The 26,256-nt window shown below is 39.4% G+C and overlaps 1 protein-coding gene across 2 annotated transcripts in view; it reads right to left on the bottom strand.

The window, feature by feature from the left end:
• Nucleotides 1-26,256, bottom strand: part of CDYL (chromodomain Y like) — a 132,609-nt gene that overhangs the window by 13,999 nt on the left and 92,354 nt on the right. For both annotated transcript variants that reach the window (XM_039342793.1, XM_039342782.1), the window contains exon 3: nucleotides 811-1,064. In XM_039342793.1, coding sequence (XP_039198727.1) covers nucleotides 811-1,064 — 254 coding nt within the window. The remainder of the gene's footprint in view (nucleotides 1-810; nucleotides 1,065-26,256) is intronic.

Below are 26,256 nucleotides of genomic sequence, written 5' to 3'. Positions count from 1 at the left end.
ACAGTCATTATCAAAAATATGTAAACCACCAAGCACAGGAGAGAATAAATACGAATCCCAATAACAGAGCCATCTTAGAATATCATTGTTCCTCTGGAACCCCAGGCCTGAAGGCAAAACTAGGTCTTGAGGGATTATTAACAGATGAAAAACTAACTTCACTTTGGGGAGGAGAATGTTCCGTAAGGAGATACCACAGCAGAGAAGGCCCACCTTCTGGGACCCACCTCTAACAGATAGGACCTGAAGTCTCTAGCACAGTGATTCTCAACCTTTCTAATGCCGTGACCCCATAATACAGTTCCCCATGTTGTGGTGACCCCCAAGTGGGTGTGGCCACCAATAAGAGGGATTAGGACAGCTAGGGAAAAGGGAAAAAATGGCGGACAGCATGGTTTGGTGACCCCCGTGAAATGGTCATTCAACCCCAAATGGGGTCCCGACCCACAGGTTGAGAACCACTGCTCTAGCAGATGAAACCTTAAGCATACCTTTTCTGGCAGATCTAATGGGTTGGGCAGATGTAATCAAGGAGAGGCGATCTCCATGCCATGAAGGATTTTAAAGATTAAAACCAACACCTTGTATTGACCTTGAAGCAAACTGGCAATCAGTGCAACCCACAGAGCAGAAGTGTAACAGGTTGCCCCAGTTGAAACTTCTGAATACTCTTCAAGAACAGCCCCATGTAGAGCACATTACAGTAATCCAATCTGGAAATGACTAGGGCACAGGTGGTTGTGAGTTTCTGAGATAGCAGGAATCCCACCCTCCCAGTTAAAACATCAAAAGTAATGAAGCAACTCTAACCTCTGGATTTAATGAATTGTTCTCTGATGATTTGGTGGATAATAAAATATGCGTGAATCCGTCTTGTTTTCTGACAACAATGTCTCTGTAGCGGTAAGCACTTTCAGTTTGCCGCACACTGAATCGTAGCCTTTTATCAAAAGGCTGATCTCTCCTTTCATCAATAAATCTTCGTTTATTGGCTGCTACTCCTGTTACTGATGTCTGAATGTTGGTACCATTGGTTGCCAAGGCTTCTATAAAGGTAGATGTTCCTGTGAAAAGGGTTACAGTATTTTTAGTCCTCAGCTTTATTCAGGAAGCACATCAAATTCTTATTATATGGAAAATATGGTAATACCAAAATACTATAGCAAAGCATAACAGAAAGCAAACACTAAATGTCTTAATGAAAGCTTATAAAAAAGCATTTCTGAAATGCAACTGCTTAAGGTTCTACAGGATATATGTGAGAGAAGGAGGGGATTATACTTACATGGATAATAGGATTGGGGGGGGGAATATTAAAAGATAGATTACCAACACTGAATTCTTAGAAAAATCTTTATTTCATTGCTGATATAGCAAAATGTAAAAAAGTACAGATACATACACATACAAATATAAAAAAGTACACGAGCACATATATGTGTTGACTCACTGTTGACTCTTACTGATCATACAAATCTTCTCCAAGGTGATCTGTCCCCAACTTGACCCTTCAGATCTCCCAACAGTGCACCCATTTCCACTGTAATCAAGTCAATATAACTTGCTATTAGTTGTCCTCTTCTTTTTCTTTCTACCTTTCCCAGCATTATAGACAACTCAAGGTTTTTATATAATGTGTCCAAAATATAATAATTTGAGTCTGGTCATTTCTGTCTCAAGTGGCCACTCTGGATTGATTTGTTTTATGATCCATAGTATTCTCAAGAGTCTTTTCCAATACCAGAGTTTAAACAATCAATAATCTTTCTCCACTTCTTCAAAGTTCAAGTTTCACATTTACAGGTTCTTGATGTTTCTTTCTCTAATTTTAAGATTTATGTCTTTTATAAATATAAATTCTCTCTTTCCTAAATTCCACATCCAAAAAGAATTGAAAGTGATGTTATTAATCTGCATGTTACAAATCTGATGTTACAAATCTGCCACTGGATATTTTGCCTTGTCATTTCATAGCTGACTTATTTTTTAGTGTTGTTGCTATTTCATAATTTATTTTAAAAATTTATGTTAAAAGACACTTTACAGATTCAACAAAAGATTCAAATTATGGCTCATGGTTCCATTATGACCCAGGCTTCCGGGGAAAGATGGCCAATTGAAGACAGCTCCACAGACAAATGAAGCTGTTGATTTGCAGCTTCGTACAAAAGAGCCAAAATAGATCAACTCTTTTTGGACATCTATGGATTAAACAGAATGACATGAGATTGCCCAAGCTATTTCTCCTTATGGATGTTTCTTTTCCTCACAAAAAGGCCACAGGACAGTAATCTTGAGGTGGGGATGGGAAATTAGGAGATGGGGGAGTTCATCATTTTTCTCCAGCTGCAAAATGAAGCCTTTCCAGGATACTACACTTCCTTTGCTAACTATTTTGGAAGTTGACAATGGATTTAAGGAAGTTAGATATCCTTGGAATGACAAGATTGGAAACACTGGGTGAGTGAAGGCTTTTAATCCTTGATATTAGAATATGAAGATTTACTTTAAAAGTTTTATAACTTTTGAGAATTTAAATAATAAAAAGTAAGATAAGATTTTGGGTACAGAAAATTCTAGGGGTTCAAAAAAATTAGGTTTTGGACTTTGAATATTAATATTTTGATATACGTATTTTACTTTTAATGTTTATAGTTAGTGAAAGAAATTATATATATATATATATATATTTATATATATAAAATTAGTTTAAAGAATGATGTGTAGACCTTCCCTATTTTATGACAGATTGACAATTTTTCACTGAAAAATGTGCCAGTGCTAAAAATATGAAAAAGTATCTTCTGATTAAAGATATAAAAATGGTAACTTTTCGTAGAATAATAAATTTAAAAATTACTGGGCTAACTTAAATTCTAGACTTGACAAAGAAAGAATTGTACTCTGGAAACCTGCATGATTAGTCATGAAATATAAAAGAGGAATAATATTATCACATACTAAGCACTTTTGTATACATGTACTCCGATGAGTATGAAGTTAGCCCTGTTGGTTGAAACTGGACCTTTTAACTATCTATAACAACCGCAGGGTATTTACTTCTATAATTTAATAGAAAATAAGTACATTGTTTGATTTCACAGAAAATAAAAAATAATATATACAAAATATACAAAAAATGCTTCTTTCAATAATGGTGACTTGTCACCATGAAATATACACAGACCTCATGAGGATACTCTCAAGTATTTTATATTCTTAGAATTAAATCTTAATAAATATATATTCCTAAATATGACTATCGATACAGTTGGTGAAATGTGTATCCAGTGTGAATTTATTTTGCTCTTTTAAATTGTCTGGTCTGTTTTCCTTTTGTGTTATTGCTGTATTGATTAAATACTTTGAAGTGTTTTGAAGGAACATGGGAATAAGTTAAGCTTTTTAAAAATTGATATTTAAGTAATTAGTTGACCAACAACAACATATCACTTTAAAGATATGACCTTTAATATACTGTACTACACTGCTACTAAGCACCCAATTTCTTTTTTAGAACATAAGCCAAAGATGTATAGGAACTTGTGGGAACTTCTCTGACTCCTACAATTTCTCCTGGCAGCATGCTTCCAACAAACCTCCCTAATTTCACTGATACAGTTTTCACTGCCAATTTTTTTTTGGCCATGGCTACTACCAGCTGAAATCTGACTCTTCAGTGGCATTTTTGCACATATTTATCACTGTTCTGAAAAAAGGTGGGGAATACAGCATTTAAGTAGCTGTTTTCAGTAAAGATACAAGTTCTCTATGCATCCATCTTCAAAGAAAATGACAGAATGCCTTAACAGATTTTGAGATACACAAAATAAGCATAATATAATATTTACTAAATTTGGTAAGAAATATGTTCAGACAGCTAAATTTTACTTTCATGTCCATGTTCACTGTGCTTGCAGAAAGAGTGCAATTACATATTTCCGTTTTTAGCAAAGTAGGCACTAGTTCAAAACATATCACCATAGATTCCATGTATATGCCAGCCACGTATTCTGCCAATGAGCCTGGGGACCTCAGAACGATATGGAGCCTGCCAAGTGGCTGGTCTGATTGTTTGTCTCCAGGGGGGTGGGAAGTTATTGGTTTTTGTTCTTGGGTTTTATTCTTGTAAACATACCTACTCTGTAGCTCTCTACCCACTCCTTCCCAAAAACTTGCAAGTACCATGCATTCAGAGGAATGTGCAGAATGATGTACGACTTACAAAAACTGTACTGTATTCATATCAAGTGTCCTCATACAATTTTGCACAATGCTGAATATTAGTTACCAGTTATTAGTTACTAGATGAGAAATTATTACTATCAGCAACTTGAAAGTTCTGTTTGGATAAATTTCCACGCTTACTCGAGACCAAAATGTTTTAACTACACTTTAAGACAAACAAGGAATTAGCTTTTATCCTTTTCTATTCCAGTATAGCAGTCTTGTAAATATGATGGTGATTACAACCAGGCTCTTTTCCACCATCCTTCCACTTTGGGTAGCATTCTAACAGTGTTCTGTTTTACAATTTTAACATGTTTTCTTTTGTTTGTTCCTTAGATGGAGAGCAGAACAGCTTCAGATGTAAGCTGTATACTGAAAAACAGATGACAGAAAGTCATGGGGGTTGGATTCAAAGAGCCAGAGCAGAAGGAAAACAGCACTATTCCTAAATGCACTGTAACTGTATTAGACAGGTTCTAAATTCATTTGTATCTTCTTCTATAGCAGAGGTGGGATTATAGCATGGCTGGCTCAGGAAGTCTGGGAGTTGAAGTCCATAAATCATAAAAGGGTCATCCTTCTCTATCCCTGCTCTATAGGAACCTTTGCAAGTAGAAGTTTCTTGAATATAGTTTTCTTTTTCATCTATAACATTTTACATGTAGTACAGAACAGCCCACTGCAAACAGAAAGGATTTTCCACATATAGGAGGATATCTCTTAATCTGGCCTTATGTGTATAATTTAAGCACCTGCTGATTCCAAATCTACTCTGGACAGTGTACAATAAAGCCAAAAGAATTGTAGAGTAAGGAAAATACTTACTCTTGATAGAGACATGTAAGCTTCTAATCAAAGTGACAAGGAGTATAACATAATTTAAGTCCACAACAGACAGATAACATTTGTAAGCGGTTCAGACAGAAGTCTTCTTTAATTCACAGATGTATATAGAGAAGGAAGGAAATACAGCACAATCAGACTTGCAAGATCATGTTATTATGGCCAGTCTCATTAAAAAATATATAGCTTTCATGTGGAGTTGATTTCTTGGTTGGATCTATCTACTGAGGCTGATAGGAATAGGAAGTATAATATAATAATTACAAGTTGTCCTTGAGTTAGATAGCAATTGGGCCTGGGCTTGCCATTATTAAGGAGTAAAGTATGATGTCATAAGACTACATCATTTACCAATGGTAATCCCAGAAGTCCCCAATGCCCTCATAAATCCAGATGTGCTGTCGTTCAGTTGGAAGTTGCAGGAGTCCCAGATAAGGAGCGTGAAGGGCGTATTGAATGGGGGTTGGAAAGGCAGGGGAGGCCTTGAGGAGTAGCAGCTAAGAAAACTGGGGACAGAGAGGAGTATATTCCTTCCCTCAGAGTGGTATGAGGGAAAAGTTTGTTTTCGTCAGACACAGCCAAGATTCAGAAGAAGCAAACAGTCAAAAAGCCCAACCAGGAACAAATAAGGAGAAAAGATGAAGGAAAAGTAAAGATTTTTGACAGAACAGAAATAGAAAGCAGAACCCAAAATAGAAAATAATTAAAATAGAAAAGAGTTTTATTATTAAGATTTGTTTCTAGACTAGCTGTAGGCATTTATAATTTACAATTCCTTTTCTTTTACTTGTAAGCTCTTTTTTTGTAAAATTAAAAACTCTTTCCCCACAGGGAGATGCAAAACTCCAACCAACCATCCAAGTTTCTGTTACTTGGTGACTTTTGACTCTGGTTGGTTTGGTTATTGATTGAACAAGCAAACAAAAAAAAACCTGTGTGTCATAGCCACACCACAAATAGGAGCTCCAATCATCCTAACCCAGTGCTTCTCAACCTTTCTAATGCCGCGACCCCATAATACAGTTCCCCATGTTGTGGTGACCCCCAACCACTTATACATCACCAGGTGCCAGGGGCGTGGCCAAAGAAAAAGGGGAAAAAATGGCGGACAGCCTTGTTTGGCGACCCCTGTGAAATGGTCGTTCGACCCCAAATGGGGTCCCGACCCACAGGTTGAGAACCACTGTCTTAACCGAAGGCCTGAGTAAATAACTTTTAAGGCTTTCTGGAATATCATCCAAATAAGACCCTCATGGAAATCAGGAGGAATCTCATTTCAGAATGAAGATGTGAAGACAGGAGGGATATTTTTTGGGCTCCAATAGATACATTTAATTGAAAAAGTCTGCAATGCATCAACTCTGTTGTATTAAACTTGGCTGATACCACAGGTGATAGGCAGACCCTCAAATAGCCAGGCTCTATTTCATGCAGAACTTTGTAGGTCATAAGTAACATTTTGAATCACGGTTTTGAATCATACTGGCAATACTATGCCATCTTCTTATCATAGCTTACCAAGCCTTGGACAGTGTTCCAGCTGGAGAAAAGATATTTGCTACTACTTACCCTGTATGCAAGTGGAAAACTGCAAAACTGTTCCTTAAAAACTGTAGGCAAATTTGACATCTGAACAGTAGGTATATGCATGTATCTAATGTCCAAATATATTTTACAATGTTGGACCTGTTTAGAGTGTACAATTATGTTGCCTAGGTTATTTAAGTCAGTAGATATAAACATTTTGTCTTTCTCCCAGAATGAACACTAACAAAATGAACACTAATGGTCAACTACATGAGCATTAAAAATGGTGCACACTTCAGCATAATAGTATTTACTAAACACATATTTGTGTATTGTGAACATCAAAGACCCCCATCCCCAAAACCTACTGGGCCATTAGACATATTTGGGATTTAAGAGAAGGGACTCACAATGGATATTGTGGTAGATGTAACCAATCACAAAGTATCATTTTTCTAGGCCAAAACTGTTGTGTCTTTGAGAGAACAAATTGCCTAAGAATAAAAAGGAATTCATGGGGGAGGGGATGTAATCTCCAAATAATAATGTCAATAATGAGTAATGTCACTCTTTTGCCACAAAGGAAAATAATATACTCAAGCAAGCAAATACAGCCATCCACAAACAAAAACAAACAAGCAAAATACATACACGTTAAAAAGTCAGTTCATTCAAAAAACTGAAGCAAAATGTGCCCTGTAGCCAAAATAAGTAAATAAGTAATTTGCTTTCTCATGCCCTATCTAGAAGAGATTTCAATTATTGAAGAAAAACAGAATAATCACAAATGTAAGAATACACTTAAATGGTCATAGTGGGAGTAGATGGGAAGTGGAAAGCAACTAAGCTGTACTTTGATGACTGGATGTGTATAACAGTGTAACTAAATCACACTAAAACAGGTAATTCTTGCCAGCAAAAAAAAAAGGTCAAGTAAAATTTATAAAACAATTAAAATAATTTCTTCAAAATATCAAGAGCAAATTGAAAACAGTTCCAAACATGGCTAGACAAATCACCAGGAAATGAGAGGGGAGGAGTATATTTTTACTTAAAAGAAAATAGGAAATAATGAACGTAGGGACATGTTAAAACAAATAAAGAAGTACATAAATAAAGCAAACCTTCTGAAACATACATAATTACAGATGCTAAAAATTTGCAGTGGTATAAGAGGTGGTTAAAAAAAGAGATAAAGGTCAAAACAGAGGAATGAAATGAAATATAATTTTGCAGAAAGTGAAATATGCAATAATAAAAAAAGAAATTAACAAAAGGTCAGCCAAGTAACACTGACTATTACATGCATTATTTTTAGATTTTTTTGATCCCATCTTTATATTTCTATAAATAACTTAAGATGGCGAACATATCTGATACTCCTTCCTCCTCTTATTTTCCCCACAACAACAACCCTGTGAGGTGAATTGGGTTGAGAGTGACTGGGCCAAAGTTACCCAGCCAATTTTTCATGCCTAAATTGGTATCATTTTGTCGAATGAAAAGACATATTCATAATTAACACATAATCATTTTATTTCAGATGGGCACTTAAAATTAGAAAGGTAATGGAATAGCAAAATTTCTCCTTTTTCTCCTTTTCCTTTTATGTGCAGGTACAATTTGTATGCTAATATGAAGATTATGACCAATCCTATTTCAGTCAACCTTTTCTCTCCATAAAAAAACTTTTCTGTGCATAAATTATGTGCGGTGGAGTATTTAGAAAAAGGGACTTATATCACAGCATTATAAGAAAACCAGCTAATAAATCCTACATTCATCCTGATAAATAAAAAAAAAAAAGAAAATTGGGCATGCCATCCATCAAAGAGCACAGTTTTATTATTGTGTAACCAATGAAAGAGTGCTAGTCATGGATAAAAAATTACAGAAATAGCTTCATGCAGAACATAACATGCACACATTATATAAAAATGTTAATAGTATGTAAATCCTAACAATAGTAAAAATAGCCACGAATAATTATTAATTTGTTGTTGTTGTTGTTGTTATTAATTGCGAAGTCGTGTCCGACCCATCGCGACCCCATGGACAACGTTTCTCCAGGACTTCCTGTCCTCTACCATCTTCTGGAGTCCATTTAAGTTCACACCTACTGCTTCAGTGACTCCATCCAGCTATCTCATTCTCTGTCGTCCCCTTCTTCTATTGCCCTCAATCTTTCCCAGCATTAGGCCCTTCTCCAGTGAGTCCTTCCTTCTCATTAGATGTTATTAATTAATAACAACAAATAGGATGCTTCAGTCTCTAGCGCAGTGGTTCTCAACCTTTCTAATGCCGTGACCCCATAATACAGTTCCCCATGTTGTGGTGACCCCCAACCACTTATACATCACTGGGTGCCAGGGGCGTGGCCAAAGAAAAGGGGGAAAAATGGCGGACAGCCTTGTTTGGCGACCCCCGTGAAATGGTCGTTCGACCCCAAATGGGGTCCCGACCCACAGTTTGAGAACCACTGCTCTAGCGAATCATACAAAATTACCTTGCCATTCAACAAAGCAAGGAACCATTGTCAATTGGCTAAAGTGGTGTTTCTCTGCCTGAGCAGGGGGGTTGGACTGGAAGACCTCCAAGGTCCCTTCCAACTATCATCATCATCATCATCATCATCATCATCACCACCACCACCACCACCACCACCACCACCACCTCCTTCTCTTCTGGCTGATCTCTTTTATTAGGCAGAATGCTACAGTTAGACAGTTTACTTGAATGAATCCTCTTTGGCACAAACCTGCATTATTTCAAAATCGGTAGATTTTCTTAACTTTCTGTCCAAAGTTTTGTTTTACTAATATGAATGCTTGAACACTTCCTAGCGGAATGCAATCAGAAAATTGCAGCAGATTACTCTAGGAACAGATCCATAAGATCCATCAAAATGAACTCAATTGTGGTATGGATGAAAGCAATAATGAAATCTGCTAGCATCTATTTTTTTCTAGTCAAAAATACATATTAAAAAGTCATTTATGAGAGATGTACCAGAATGTGACTATAAGTTTCTGAAAGCTGCACAGAAAAATAATCTTAACCGTAAAAAAAAAAGACTACTTCAGAGAGATTTTCATTTAAAAAGCTGTCACAGTAATTTATTCTACAAAGAATTATATTTTAAATTTAAAATATAGAAGTTGAATAAATGGATTCTTGGGTAGAGATAGATATCACAGCAGAGATAGGGCTACGGTTGTAAACAACCAACCCAGCTGTGTAGGCTCTTCTTTCCCACAATAAATGGCTTTGAAAATAATATCATGATTTCATTAGAGAGAGAAAGCATGTGCACAAACAAGGCAAGAGCAAGTGAGAGAGGTATATTATCTCCCTGATTCCAACTCTTCAACCAAGTTATTTATTTAGTACATGTTAACAAAGATAATGGGCACCTATTACAGGCTATCATTTTCACCAACAACCCCCTTTTATTGATCTCTCAGAGGATCAATGGATTACATCAAACAATACATATGCAGATTTAGTTTACTCAGCAAAGGTCTTCCTTGCTCCTTTTTCTGCATTTCTGGTGGGAATATCTCTTAATTTGCAAAGCTCAGTTGGGAAAGAAAGTTGAATAGAGGTAATCCTTACAACACAATTTGGACCAGAGTTCTGTTGCTCAGCCAGGTGGTTGTTAAATAAGTTGTGCCTGATTTTACGACCTTTTTTGCCACGGTTGTTAAGCGAATCACTGCAGTTGTTAAGTGAATCATGTGATTGTTAAGCGAATTCAGCTTCCCCTATTGAAGCTGGCTGGGAAGATTGCAAGTGGTGACCATGTGAACCCGGGACACTGCAATGATCATAAATACACACAAGTTGCCAAGTGCCTAAATTCTGATTATATGATCATGGGGATGCTCCAATTATCATGTGAGGACCAATCATAAATCACTGTTTTCAATGTGGTTTTAACTTTGAACAGTTGCTAAACAAATGGTTGTAAGTCAAAGCCTGCCCATATTCAACACAAAAATAATGTAACTTGGCCCCTTAATACTATAAACACAGCTAGATTAATCCTCTGTTAGTAAAACCACAAAACTGTGAAACTGCTCAGATAGGAATAAAAAAAAAACCTCTCAAAGAGGTTCTATATAAAAATGAATTATGATAGATTTCTTACATTTGATAAGAAAATAACACATATACATAAACTGATATCAATGATACACAGATTTTCCAACTTATAATTTGTTGCTGTAGCTTAACTGGAGTTTAAAAGATGATGACCCTTAAGGTCCATCTCACTTCCCATACAGTTCCATAAGTTTCCTCTCAGCCAGTGACAGTATTGCCTAAATAAAATTTGGCATTTAGCCCAACATTTATGATTTAAAAAGCCATCTTGCTTTAGTATTATCCCCATATCTATGGCCATAATAGTATGTTTAGATTTGACCTTTAGACAAGGCTTTCTATTTTAGATGAGAACAGGAAATATTTATTTTAATACGGTGTTTGCGATAGTTACTTTATATATATTCTCTCCTATGTACACATATATACAGAATATATTGTAGTTCCCCCCCCCAATAATGCAATTATCCAATCCAATACACACTTGGCAGTTTTGGTCCTAACTAAAAATATTTTTGGTACCAAACATTGATGGAACTAACTTTCCATTTGCAGAAGGGGTCAGTATAGGAACAAAACTATATGAGTTGAATGATGAGACTACTTTTATTCTTTTAACCTCACAGAAAGCAAGGGGCCAGATTTATGGACAAATGACTTGAAAAAAGTACAACTCAAGCTTTATATGCATCCGACCCATATTATACACAAGGTAATCAAGGCAATTCTTTTTTTTTTGAATAAATTTAGTTTATTTATGTATTAATAGTATAAGATACAAAAATACAGTAGAAAATAATAGGAAAAAATAGGGGAGGGAAAAGTGTGAGAAAAAGGGAAAAAGACAGAAAAGGTGTTGACTTTCAACTCCCTTTGGTGTAGTAGAATAACATAACAACATCAAATCTCAACTGTTTACTTTTACATAATAGTATAAACTAGCCATTTTTATAACAACAAATCTAGAATCGGTAAAACCCAAAATCAAAGTTTCATTTCTTTTGCACCTCAAGCACAAAGTCCAGAAGCGGCTTCCAAGTAGAAACAAAAGTAGTTGTATTTTTGTCTTTAAGCAAAATAGTCAGTTTAGGCATCTCTGCTAACTCCATCAACTTCTGCAGTCATTCATCCACTGTGGGAATTGAAGTGTCCTTCCATTTTTGTGCATAAAGTAATCTTGCTGCCCTCAACATATATAGCATCAAAGTTCCAATTTTTTTTTCCCCAAGTCCTTTTCCATTAAACCCAAAAGAAAAGTTTCTGGTTTTATCTTTATATTCACTTTGAGAATCTTCTGTATAAAGATGCAAATCCTACTCCAATATTTCTTTGCTTTGTTGCATGTCCACCATAAGTGATAAAAGGTCCCTTCTTTACTTTTATATTTCTAACATTCATTTGAAATACCTTTATACATTCTTGACAACTTATCTGGTGTTAAATACCAACAATACATCATCTTATAAAAATTGTCTTTTAAGTTATAATTTAATGTAAATTTTAAACCTTTCGTCCACACATTCTTCCATTGTTCAAGCATGACATATCCAAAATTACTTGCCCACTGAATCATACAGTGCTTTACATGTTCATTCTCCAAATTCAAATTCAATAACAATTTGTAAATTTTAGCAATATGTTCATGACTACCACACAGTAGGATTTCCAATTTGTTTTTCACAAAATCAAACCCATAACTCTTTTTGTCTGCTTTAAATCTTTCTTTCAATTGTAAATATGTAAACCAATGGCAGACACATCCTTTTAACTCTTTCTTAGACTTAACAATAGGACCACCAAAGTTAAAAGATATTATTTGACTGTAAGTCCACCAGTCTGGCTTCGCCAGCATTTCTTTTCTAAAAAAAAAAAGCTTCCTGGAGTGACAGCCAAAAAGGCAACTTTACAGAAAGCCTTGTTTTATATTTATTCCAAACTCTTAGGATGGCATGCCTAAATCAATGTTTACTTTATCTTTGTCTTACCATAGGTAACTGTGCCATCCGAATCTTAATTCATGATCTTCTAAATCAAGTACCTGTCATTTAGCCAGACCAAATACAAATGCATAAAAATACAATTTGAAATTTGATAGACCTAAACCTCCTCTCCCCATAACATCTTGCAAAAGGATGGTGATATATTGATTAAAAAAATCTGATTTTAAGGTTGAGAAAAAAGTGAAATACTTGTGGTTATATTGACAAATACAAACGTAACATTGTTTCAGAATAACTATGTGCCTCTTTGGAATGATATCAAAAAGGAGTTATTAAAATGGAATAAATTGCATTTATCATTATTGGGTAGATTTTCTGTAATTAAGATGAATGTTTTACCAAAGATGCTTTTTTTGTTTTGTTTCAGGTATTATCAATACCTGCAACTGATACTCCTTTTAAACAATGCCAGAAGGACATTTCCAAGTTCATATGGAAAGGGAAAAAAACCAAGAATTAGATATAAAGCAATTCTAACCAGAAAGTATTTGGAGAACTTTTTCACTGCTTGCAATTTTATTTTTTTAGCTTATTAAAAAAGATTAAAATACAAAACACCAAAATATTTAAAAACAAACAAACTAAAAACCACAACAAAAAAAGACATTAACGAAAAAAGTGTCTAAAAAAACCACATTAACAACAACATAACATCTTCCCTAACTGAATGCCTGATTGGTATAGTACAATAATTTTAGTTTCCCATCCCTTCCAAAACAAGCCAAAAGAATTTTAAACTGTTAAAACTACTAAATCTACTTCCAAATTGTTTAGTCTGTCATTGATAAACTATATCAGTGATGGCGAACCTTTTAGAGACCGAGTGCCCAAACGGAAACCCAAAACCCACTTATGCATTGTCGGGTGCCGGGTGTGTGTGGCCCATTGGCTTGGTGTGGCCAAGTGGGGGTGTGTGGCCCATTGGGTGGCCGTGGCTGCAGTGGTAACAGCAGACTAGGTGGGACTAAAAAGTTCAATCAATCAATTCCAACTTTGCAAGATCTTTTTTTTTCCCCGCAACAAGTTGAAATTGACTGATTGATTGAACCTTTTTTTTTTTTTTGCACACAGCAGCGGAGCCATAAAGCGTTTTTTATAAAACCCAGATGAAAGCCTAGGACTGGGGCGACGGCGCGCGTGCCCACAGGGAGCGCTCTGAGTGCCGCATCTGGCACCCGTGCCATAGGTTCGCCACCACTGAACTATATTAATAATAGAAAAATAACAATGAACATATTATGTAACAATAAAAAGTAATAAATATGTACAGTAATAAGAGAAAGACATAGCTGAAATTCCAAAATCTTCTGTTAACAAGCTGTTATTGTAATCAATTCGTAGAAAATTTACCCCAACTTCAGTCCCTAATCATCCCAAATATTAACCTTAATTGGTCATGGATCAAATATCCAAGACTGTTTCTTTATACTATCTCTTATCAATTGCTGATTGATTGAATACAATAGGTCCAGTCTCCAAAGCCAATCTATCTTCCCCCCATAATTCCATATAAAATCGTTTCTCAATTAGATGTATTAAATCTGTTTCCCGCTCTCCATCAAACCCCTTAAAGAAAAAAACATTTGCCGCTTGTCGACCCAGAGAGTTCTCTGCTATTACACTGCTTCCAGCTTTAAATCAATACATATGAAAGGTTTGAATGCAAAGATCGTCAATGCTAAAAATTATCTTATTTAAAAACGCGGACAATATAACTGTGGAGGTACTGACGGCAGAAAGAGCACTATCAAAGAAGAGCCGTCAAAGGGAAAGAAAAGAAACTGTATGTCATTCATGCATTATAATAAAAGATCTAAGACAAGGAGGGTGTTTTCATTTCAACTCTTCCCTGGCTGCCTGTATACACACAATGCACGATTGGAAACTTGCATTAAAATAGTAAACTCTTCTCCTTTCTCCTGCTGCATCATGACACATCTACAGAAGGAACAGAACAACTTGCATCATGATGATGCTTTTATTGTTTATTCCATCACTTAAGGATACTTCTAATAACAAGAATGTACATACATACATGCATAACATTTGACTTCTGGCTATCTAGTCTAATTTTAAATATCTTTTGGTATTTATTTAATCTTCAGACTTAGCAGCTATTTCAATGAGCAAGTATTACTAAACATAAATAAAAATACTTCAAAGCTTATTAAGGTTTTATGTTACTATCTTATTTTATTGCACCAAAAGGAGGTCAATCCTTTTCTTTTTCTTTTCCCTTACATTTTTTTCTCTTCTCCTTTTTCTCTCTTATTTCCCTATTATCTTCATTTTTCTTTGTATTTCTGTATTTTATATTTTGATAAACTAATAAAATGTTTGAGGTCCAAAAAGCTTCATTAGGCAAGAAAATTGTTTTGGAATCATCTTTTATATAAAGCATTCCAAGACAAGATATTGTTTTAATATCTAAGTTAAATTTAACTCATATCAACTTTGCTTTTAGTTCTTACAGAAACAAAGATAAAATTCTACCATTGGCTGCACAATCCATGGCCCATGAGCCAAACACAATACCTAAAGTTTTCTATTTCCTATCAAATAATGATGGCATGTAATCAAATGGTTCATTTTGCTGCTGCCACAATTCAACAGGTATCCCTTCATTCACTAGCTTGTCTGCTTTTCTTATTGCTCACCTCATTTCCATGGAACTATAATCTCCAAATTGTCCTTCCTTAGTATTTGTACCTTTCTGTAGCTTTACTTTCCAAGTTTATCCACAATACCATTACGGTTTGCATAAAATGACGAGAAATAATGTCTATGGGGGGAGGGGGAAGTGTGGTGTACTAGAAAGCAAGAGCATCCCACCACTTCTGCTCCCCTCCTTCTCTTTATTTTTACACAGACATTAGAAATGTCACAGTCTAAGACTTCGGAAAGAGAAAAAGTACATCTAAGTAGGCATAAGAGAAGGAGAATAGCAATCCAGGACTGAAGCAGTTATTTTCATGTCCCTTCTGGCTACAGCTGCTTCTTACATCCTACTTTCTACTGGTGGACACTATGGTTGGAAATCAGGAAATAGGAAACAGCTGCAATATCAACAAAAATAATTAAATAAAAAAGGATTATTATTTTTTTAGTTTCTCTCATCCCTGAACCACTGCTATGTTTACCATTGTTGTGTATTTGGTAACAGGATGGTACAGAACACAGCAATTGTCTGTTGTGGAGTACCTAGGTCTCAGCCCAGCCTGTTCTTCTACTAATATATTCAATCACCCAACCCTCTATTTTCCTTAAAAGATGTTTTGCATACATCTACACTGTTATATCAATAAGGTTTATAGGGCTGTAATTTGGAGGGGGGGGTATCTTCTTGTCTCCTTTTTTGTATATTGGAACTTGTCTTATTATGGAAACTACTATATAATAAAAAAAGCACATAAAATGAACCCTGGGTGTATTAAATGTTCTAATTATACAATAGTTAACTGAAGTTATAAAAATTATATATCTCATGTTGACATTGATAAGAATGGCAATACAGTAAATGCTAAGACATACAGTATATGCCAAACAATGCAAATACAACCTGGTGTTTACTATGCTTATAGGTCTCAGATAGAGAAATGAGGGAGAAAAATTTGGCATCTCAACCAAACAGTATTCAAAAACAGGAAATAAAATAAGAAAAGAACAATTAGAAGCAATGGGACATTGGCAATCCCTTCCATTTTTGTTGTTGCATTTTCCATTTCAAGATAGTTGAATTAAATCACTAGTAGCTGATATTGAACAGCAACAGCAAAAATCAAAGCCATTGGCAGGACTCCTATGTTCTCTCCCAAAATTTGACACTGCTGTGAACTTTTGCCATTATACCTCACTGCATCACAATCTACTGACAATCTGTCCAGATTTAATTCTGGAGATTAAAAATGTTGGCAGTGTTTGCCTTGTTAGCTCTCCAAGATGCATAAATGATTCTTACGTACCAAGATGCATATATGATTCTCACCCTTTCTGTAAGTCTAAGATTAGTAAATTATGCTTTTGCCACATTCTGAAAATGATAAGGAGTTCTTTTCATGGTGAACAAAAATGTAGCAGAACAACAAACATTTTAAGTTAGTGCTAACTCAATATTGTTGACCATAACTGGCAGAAGCACTCTCACAGTGCTGGCTTGACCTTTTTAAAAATTCTCTGCATATAAACTATGTGATCTAAATCAAAAGTCCCCAACCTTTTGGGCACCAGGGACCAGTTCCGCGGAGAGAGGTTTTTCCATGGACCGGAGGGGGCATGGTTTCATGTACTGTCTGTATCCCGTGAATGAGGCTTTGCTTGTTTGTGAGGATCAGTTTCTGGCATGCTGCGGCCTGGTGCCGGTCCACGGACCGGGGGTTGGGAACCCTTGCTCTAAATCTATGTAGTTACACTACTACCTTCATCGAATACGCTAAGTGCTAGGAAACAGCTTTTGAGCCAGTGCCTACCTTAACAGATTAAGGCTATTACAGGTTAGTATTTGTGGGAAATATATGAAGATGTTGTAGATGGGGCGTTGGTCTTACCTGAACGCCTTTTCTCAGTACGGAGATGGATAATCCACGGATGGGTTTTCTCTGTCTGCCTGCTCTTGAGACCAAGTAGCCAAAGCTTGACACGCCCCCACTTCCTGTGGAGTCCATTCTTAACGAGGGCGAATTGGCTGATGATTGACGAGGTATTGGCTCTCAGCTCCCTACTAGCGGCCTGCTGGCCTTGGGGTGGGTGTGGATTATCCATCTCCGTACTGAGAAAAGGCGTTCAGGTAAGACCAACGCCCCTTCTCCAGTACAGGAGATGGATAATCCACGGATGGGACGTACCAAAGCCTCACTGTCCCAAGGGGTGGGAAACAGATAAGGCCGGTAGATTGATCTCTGAGACAACTTGCTGGAGGACCCTCCTACCAAAGGAGGCGTCCGCCGATGCAAAGCGGTTATCTTGTAGTGTCGTATAAACGGGGAAGGCGAGGACCATGTCGCGGCCCTGCAAACTTCCTCGATTGACGCCTGGGTAGCCCATGCCGCCGAAGTTGCAGCGCTTCGGGTGGAATGGGCTGTGAGATGACTTGGGGGCGGCAGGGATGATACATTGTAAGCTTCTGCGATACAGCTTCGGATCCACCTTCCAATGGTGCCCGCGGAAACTTTCCGCCCCAAGGTGCCCGCTTGGAAGGACACAAATAGGGCCTCCGATTTGCGGAAGGGTTCTGTACGCTTTATATAACGCCGCAAGGCTCTGCGGACGTCCAATGTATGCCACTGCCGCTCCCGGTCATGTGTTGGATTTGGACAGAAGTTTGGGAGAATTACTTCCTGTGTCCTGTGAAAGAGTGAATTCACCTTCGGTATGAAGGCAGGATCTAACCTAAGGACCACCCTGTCCTTGTGGAAAATGCATAGGTCGTTTCTGACTGACAGTGCGGCCAGTTCCGAAATTCGTCTGGCCGATGTGATGGCAATCAGGAACGCTACCTTTAGCAACAGGTGTCGCAAGGAAACGGTCGCCAATGGTTCAAATGGTGACTGAATGAGTGCGTGAAGGACTCGCGGTAGTTCCCAGGACGGGTACCTGTGAATTACTGGAGGTCTGGTGTTATAGGCGCCCTTGATAAAGGCGCGGATCCTGGGATGGTGAGCTAAGGGAACCGAATCCGTGCAGGTGAGGAGGGTGGACAAGGCCGCCACTTGCCTGCGGATGGTCGCGGGGGCGAGGCCTCTGTCTAGTCCCTCCAAGAGGTAATCTACTATCTGAGGGATGTAGAGTTTGTGTAAGTCAAACTGCCGTTCCCTGCACCAAAGGCAAAAATTTCTCCAAGTGGAGTCATAAATGCGGTTTGTTGCCGGACGGCGTGAAGCTTGAATTATGGTAATGGCCCTGGGAGAGAATAGTTCCTGTGCCATTATCTGGCGCTCAAGTGCCAGGCGGTCAGTTGTAACCATTGGGGTTCCGGGTGACTGATGGTTCCCTGGTATAGGGACACTTGATGAGGAGGAATGTTCCATGGGGGCGACTGAGACAGGTTCATCAGGTCGGCGAACCACGGTCTCTGTGGCCAATATGGTGCTACTAGGATCACTTCTGCCCGCTCCTGAATCAGCTTTCGGATGACCGCCGGTATGAGTGGTAGTGGGGGAAAGGCATAAAGCAGACCCTGAGGCCACTGAGTTCTCAGAGCGTCCGTCCCCTCTGCTCGCGGGTTGAAGTAACGAGAGTAAAATCTGGGGAGCTGGGCATTGTCTGATGATGCGAACAGATCGAGGATCGGGTACCCGAACTTGCGGGAGATGTCTAGGAACAAGTTCGGGTGTAGCCCCCACTCCGAAGGGTCCACTGTGGTGCGGCTTAGGAAGTCCGCTTGCTGGTTGTTGACCCCCGATATGTGTTCCGCTTTTAGTGACTTCAGATTGGGCTCTACCCAGCTGAATAGGAGTCGTGACTCTGTCATCAGGGTTTTTGATCTGGTCCCCCCCTGCCGATTGATGTGCGCCTTGGCTGCTACGTTGTCTGTTAGGACTAGAACGTGGTGGCCTCTGATTCTGTCTTTGAATTGTTGCAAGGCTAGGTGGATAGCCCTGAGTTCTAGCCAGTTGATGTTGTTTCTCAGATCCGTGGCGGACCAACGTCCCTGTACAAACTGGGAGTCCAGATGGGCTCCCCAACCATACAGGCTGGCGTCTGTAGTGATGGTAACTCTGACTGGTTACTTGAAGGGTGACCCCTTGGTCACGGCCCGAGAGCACCACCAGCGTAGCGCCCTGAGGATTTGTGCCGTGACCCTGACTAGGTGGTTGGATGCGCTGGTGTTCTGCCGTTGGTAAGGGAGCAGAAACCACTGTAGTTCCCGTAGGTGGAGCCTGGCCCAGGGTACAATGGCTATGGCCGATACCATCTTGCCCAATAATTGGGAAAGTGTTAGTATCGGAACTGAACGTTGCCTGTGAACCCAGCGAGCCAGTTCCCTGATGCCGGCCACCCGGTCTTGGGAGAGATAGACCATACAGTTGGTTGTGTCTATCATGGCCCCCAGATGCAGCAGCCTGGACGAGGGAACTGTCTGGCTCTTCTGAAAGTTTACTGAGAATCCGTGTAATTGGAGGACGCGAATGACGGTCCTTACGTCCGCCTGAGCTGTCTGTAGGGATGTTGCTTGGATTAGTATGTCGTCTAGGTAACATTGGACGCGTATTGGGATTTTTCTCAGTTTGGCGGCTACCACTGCTAGTATCTTGGTAAATACCCTGGGTGCCGAAGATAGACCGAAGGGGAGAGCTCTGTATTGGAAGTGTTTTCCCCCGTAACAGAAACATAGGAACCGGCGGTGGTTTGGGTGGATGGGGATGTGAAGGTAGGCTTCCGTGAGGTCTATCGATGCCAGGAAGTCTCCTTCTCTGATGCTTCCCAGGATGGACTGAAGGGATTGCATCTTGAATTTTTTGTATGTGATGTAGCGGTTGAGGTTTTTTAGGTCCAGGATTGCCCTCCATCCTCCTGAAGTCTTTGGAACCACGAAGAGGATGGAGTAAAATCCTCTGCCTCTGTATTCCGCTGGGACCGGTTCTATGGCTTGAATGTCCAACAGGTGTTGGATGGCCTCCTGCATGAGTTTGCGTTTGGTGGGGTTCCTGGAGACCGAGCAGTTGATGAGTCGGTCTGGGGGTGTGACCAGGAACTCCAGGGACAGCCCGGACTGGATGGTTTGTAGTACCCAGTTGTCCGTGGAGGTCTGCTCCCACTGGTGGAAGAAGTGAGCTAGTCTTCCTCCAATGGGTAGGTCTATGTAGGAGTCATTTTGTCTTCCGGTACGGACGACCCGTTCCACGAAAGGGTCGTCTCGACTGGTTTTGTTGTCTGGGCTGGGACCCCGGTCTGTCGTAGGAGCGGCCATACGGTTTGTTCTGCCTGGGAGTGAATGGCTTGGGTGCCTGACTGATAGGCGTGGTTGTCGGTTGGCGAAAGGACTGCCTACGAAAGTAAGGTGCGGTACGTTTGTCTGACCTTTTGTTCAAGTGTGCCATGACCTTCCGCTTGTCTTTGTTCTCTACAAGATAGGGGTCCAAGGCCTCCCCAAACAGACCATTGCTTGAGTAAGGGGCGGTCGCTAGCCGCCACTTAGCCTTGGTGTCAGCTTGCCAGTGTTTTAGCCATAGCATTCTCCTGGCAATTATGTTGGATGCTATGGATCTGGATGAAAAAATGGCCGATTGGAGCGTTGCGTCTGCAGCGTATTCCGTGGCTGCTACCATCTTAGCCAGGTCCTGGTGTGTTCGTATGTCCTCCATAGGAACTATGGTTTGTAGTTGTTGCAACCAGATGAGGGTGGCCCGGACAAAAAAGGAGGCCGAGGTGGCTGCTTTGATGGCCCATGCCGCTGTCTGGTGGGTTTTGCGAAAGGCTTGTTCCCACTTTTTGTCATCTGCCTTAAGGGCCTCCACTAGGTCCCCAGCCATGGCTGTCTGGGAGACCAAGGGGGTCCAGGCTTCATCTACTTTAGGAATTTCTAAGGCCTCATTGAGGTCTGTGGCAGTGCTGTATAATTTTTTGTCCGTACCACTCACTGATGGGAAGGAAGCGGGAGAGTCCCATGGCTTCTTGATCCCTTTCAGGAAAATGGCGGGGCAAGGTATATGGTGTTGCGTTGTCACCTTTTCTACGAATACGGGTCTGGATGTGGTGGCCGGTGTCGCTTGCGGCTGAGAAAACTGATCCGTCCCCATGTCCGCAATGGCTGTGGCCTTGCGTAGTATCGTGAGGAAGCGGTTGGGATTAAATAATCCCCCTGAGGGGGGCTCAGGGGGAAGTTCCTCATCCTCTGACATAGAGATCCCAGGTTGATCCTCCTCTTGTGGTGAAGAATAACCACTCATGGAGGACTGGGCCGGGGAGACGGGTTCCTGAATGCCTGAGGACTCTGAGGGGAGTTCCGAGTGTGGCATGGCTGAGGTGGAGGGCCCCTGGTCGTGGTGGGCGGAGCGCTGTGCTAGGGCTCGGTCTACCACTTTGGTTAATAGGGCCTCTAGCCGTCCATCTGCCCAGATGTCCCCTATGTCATTACCTTTGGGTGTGGTGACCGCAGGTGGAGAGGTGGACTCAGTGGTTGTGCCTGCCGCCGTGGTTGTTTGTTGGGCTGATGTAGATGGCGGATCCAGTGGTTGCGGTGTTCCTGGAATGGACCACGCGCTCTGGGTTGATGTGGATGGACCCAATGGTAATTCCATCTCGGTGGCCGCTATTTGAACCAATTCCAATTGGGCCTGCCTCTGCGCTCTGGAGAACTCCTTCTCCAGGGCCTGGTGCCTATGGCTGGCTTGCTTTTCCGCCAACTTGGAGGGCCTCTTGAGCGAGTGTTTTGTCTTCGCTTTGCACTTGCCTGCCGCCTTCTGGTCAGAAGGTGTGTTGCAGCCGTAATTGGGAGATGGAGGGGTCGTGCTCATGGATTGAGGCAACGAGGGTCCCTCCATTCCGCTTGAGCAGTCCCAGAAAAACTGAGAAGACGCTCAGGCAGGCAAGTATTGGCGGGAGCGAAATTGGAACAAGTACCAGGACTGTTCCCCTGATCACCCGACCACAACAAAAATATTCTCTCTGGGCTAAGGTCACGGTAGCTGAGGGAGGTACCGAAGGCACGTTTGGAACCACTCTTTGGGTTCCGCCCGGAGGCCTTAGGTGACCAGGCAACGTGCACCAGTAGAAAAGGAAAAGGGAGGCAAAAAATATCAGTGGCGACCTCAAAAGGGTCTGTAGGCCTGACTTAATACACAACAAGGTATCAAATGGCGGCCACCTAGAGCGGAATTTATTCTTATTAATATTATTACTATTATACTAATAATAGGAACAACAATAATAATAAAATAATAATAATAATAATAACAACAACAACAATAATGGTGATGATGATAATATTGTGTGTTCTGCCTTTAGGCCTGTTGGCCCTGCAGTCGCTTAATTTTTAGTTTTAAAAAAAAAAAATTTTTTTAATTATTATTATTATTTTTAAAATTTATTTATTTATTTTTTTATTATTATATTTTGTCCTATTATTATATGTGTGTATCGGGGGTGGAGCACTGACTGTGCGCTCCTATTCCGCCTCTATCAGTACTTCCAGATATGATGTGGGCTTCCTTAAGCTCGGTTTGCCTTCCTCTGGCAAGAGATGGCAGCCGCAGCTCGTTTCTCCCTGAAAACGGGCTTTGCGGATCCCAGGAGGGTTCTCTAGCCTCCGTTTCTTGGTTGGGGCTTACTCCCTTCCTGTGCTTAGGCTTTTTAAAAAGGAGGGTGGCCGCGGCTCGTTTCCCTCTGAAAATAAGCTCTGCGGCCTCCCAGAAGCTGCTTGTGCCCGGAGATTTAAATTTGGCGCGCTGGTGACGTTTTAAGGGAATCCCAGTCAGGGATTGCCTTTGTTGCCTGAAAATGGCAACTAAAATGGCGCCCGCGGTTGCCCTGGGCTGCTAGGGAATCTCAGATGATCCGAATTCAAGTTTGAATCCGGACCTGGAGATTGTTATTTTTTCCCCCAATTTGAGGAAAAAATCCCTTGGAAGGTTGGGGAGAAAAGCTCAGCAAGTGGTCTCTGCTGATGCCTTCCCCCCCCTTTTCCACCTCCAGAGCCCTGGGGCTGACTGGGATCCGTGGGGAGTTTTCCCCCCCCACACCCCCTTTTTCAATTTTAATATAGGATCAGGGATGATCCCAAGGAAAACTTAGTGGTTGGGGAAAAGGTTCAGCAAGTAGTCTCTGCTGATGCCTTCTTCCCCCCCTTTCCACCCCCCAGAGCCCTGGGGCTGGCTGATATCTGTGGGGAATTTCCCTCCCCACCAATCCCCTTTTTAATTTTAGGTTTGAGATCAGGACTGATCCCCAGAAAATTTTGTGGTTAAATTCCTATAGGTGGCAATTTTTTTGGAAGGGGAAGCCAATTATCAAGGGATAATCAATCAATGGATTTCTTGTCTAACCTGATAAGCTGAGAGCCACGCCAAAACGAGTCTTCTCGAGCAGAGACCAAGTTAAGAATGGGCTCCACAGGAAGTGGGGGCGTGTCAAGCTTTGGCTACTTGGTCTCAAGAGCAGGCAGACAGAGAAAACCCATCCGTGGATTATCCATCTCCTGTACTGGAGAATAACTCATTCAATTTAAAATATAGGTTGATGGGTATCCGGAAACAACTGTTAACTTGACTGGCTATTCCAGTAACACAATTCATAATCCATTCTGATCTAACCTCAGTGGTAGATGTTGAAATTGTTCTAATTTATTATATTATATTATATAATTAATATTATTATATTATATTATATTATATTATTAATTTAATATATTAATTTATATTAATTTATTATATTAATATAATATAATATATTATATTATTAATTTCAACAAGCAACAGTATTTTATGACACAATGAAAAGTGGGACATCGAAACAATAGAACTTATTAAAAACTTCCTATCAATATTTACTCAATTATAATCAGAAACCCATTTAATGATTATATCCTGGGAAGAGTAAGTGAAGGATGAAATGATGTCTTTTTGTATTTCCAGGGATTTTAGAATTAAGTTTAATAACTAACCTAATGATGGGTGCAGAACAGCCCACACATTTGAAATCTAATAGAGATGAGATTTCTCCCACCTTGGATGATCTTTAAATCTCTTTATCTGGCAATATACTCAGCAATGGTCATGCTGGTTGAGGCATTTTGTGGAAGTTGAATTCTATACTCTTGGAGGGTATTCAAACTTAGAAAGATTGGTATCAATCCTAGTATACTTAGGTCCAAAATGAAGGTAGAATAAAAAATATAAAGGCACCTATTGCACTCAACAGATTTTTCAAAAGATCACTGTGGCTTCACAAATATCTTTAACTTTTTTTCTCTGAAGTGGCATCCAGCAAAGTTATTAGTGATAGTGAAAGTCCTATGAAACAAAGACTGCAGCTGTACAAAAACTAAAAATGTTAACATATGTTGTTTTAATAAATAAACCAATAATCCAACACTGGTTTTCTAATACTTTCTCAGCAGGTTTAAAAATGTCTTCACTATTAAGTTGAAGCACCATTGACATCCTGGACATTAACATTAAAAATGTTTAAAGTCTGCATCTTATTTTTAACATGAAGCTTCATGATAGCACCAATTTCAAAGCAAACTAAGAAGTTCCCAGTGTTTACCCAATGAGCATGGAAACACTATTTCATATAAAATATGTGGTATATAAAACTAATTTTTTCCTAGACTCAGGCACCAGGAAACTTACCTGTTTTGTTTCCTGTATAGTTAGATTTTAACCACTGAACAAAGCAATGAGTGGAATAATTTTAATTTCTGTACAATTGTAAGTACTTTAAAGTTACACTTGCCCCATAAACTGCTAAAAACTGCCTTGAGTTCTTTTCAGAAATGAGAACAGATTTAACCAAATCATCATGGGATGTAGTGTTAAGATACTGGACTACCTGTTTAGTATCTATACGTTTTACAATTTCTTAAAAGACTTAAGGTATTGAACTCCTTAAGGTGCTGCATCAATCGATCAATCTGTCAATCAACCAACATACAATTCTTTTGTATATCATATATCCAGGATTTTAAAAGTAATGTTTGTACATTGTTGTCAGGCTGGAGTAGTTGCCACTAAGGAATGAAGAGAATGTGCAAACCCTGCAATGCTCAGGCTGAAGAGCAAGGAGCTGCTATGACCTCTTTATAATACATTTTCCAGCCTCCCAATGGTTTGCTTAAGAATTAATATTCCTTACTTTAAAAATGATAAAAGTTCTCACTTTCTTTTTAAAAGTTGAAAACTACTAAATTGAATACTTCAGAAATCCTGTTATTAATTAGGTGAAATGTTTTATCATATTAATCTATTATTTTTCAGTTCAGATATTTAGCACACAGTCGTTGAGTTCCAGCTGGCACACTTCCTTGCTTTCTTTTTCCTCTCTCTTGCTGCACATGACCTCCTTATCGTGCTTCTGGAGTGACTTTCATTCTTTGCCATCTCCACCTCCTCATTATTTTAAGTATCTTTAGGTGTCCTTGAGCTCACAATCCTTACTTCTGTTTTTGCCTTTCCTATTATATGTACAGTACAGTTCTCTATGTATATACCGATACCATTTGGAGGCACACAAATGCATGCATATATTATATATATATAGATATATATATATATATATATTATATATATATATATATATATATATATATATATATATATATGAATAAATAAAACACCAAGAAACTGCTTGGCTTCATTACTCTGAACACAAAATCTTTAAATGTTTTGATGCTGAATAGTTTTTGAAATAATATGACATTCTTTTAACTCAGGGGTCTCCAAACTTGGCAACTTTAAGCTTTGTGGACTTCAACTCCCAGAATTCCTCAGCCATTCATACTAGCTGGAGAATTCTGGGAGTTGAAGTCCACAAGGCTTAAAGTTGCCAAGTTTGGAGATCTGCTGGAAACATTACAGCTCAGGTAGAAAACTTTACCTATATTTCAGGCCATTTAATG

The sequence above is a fragment of the Crotalus tigris genome, unplaced genomic scaffold (assembly GCF_016545835.1).
Source record: "Crotalus tigris isolate CLP2741 ecotype Arizona unplaced genomic scaffold, ASM1654583v1 scf7180000017551.9496454, whole genome shotgun sequence".
Lineage (NCBI taxonomy): Eukaryota > Metazoa > Chordata > Lepidosauria > Squamata > Viperidae > Crotalus > Crotalus tigris.
Note: the sequence above shows the minus strand (reverse complement) of the source record. Positions and strands in the feature narration are given on the sequence as shown.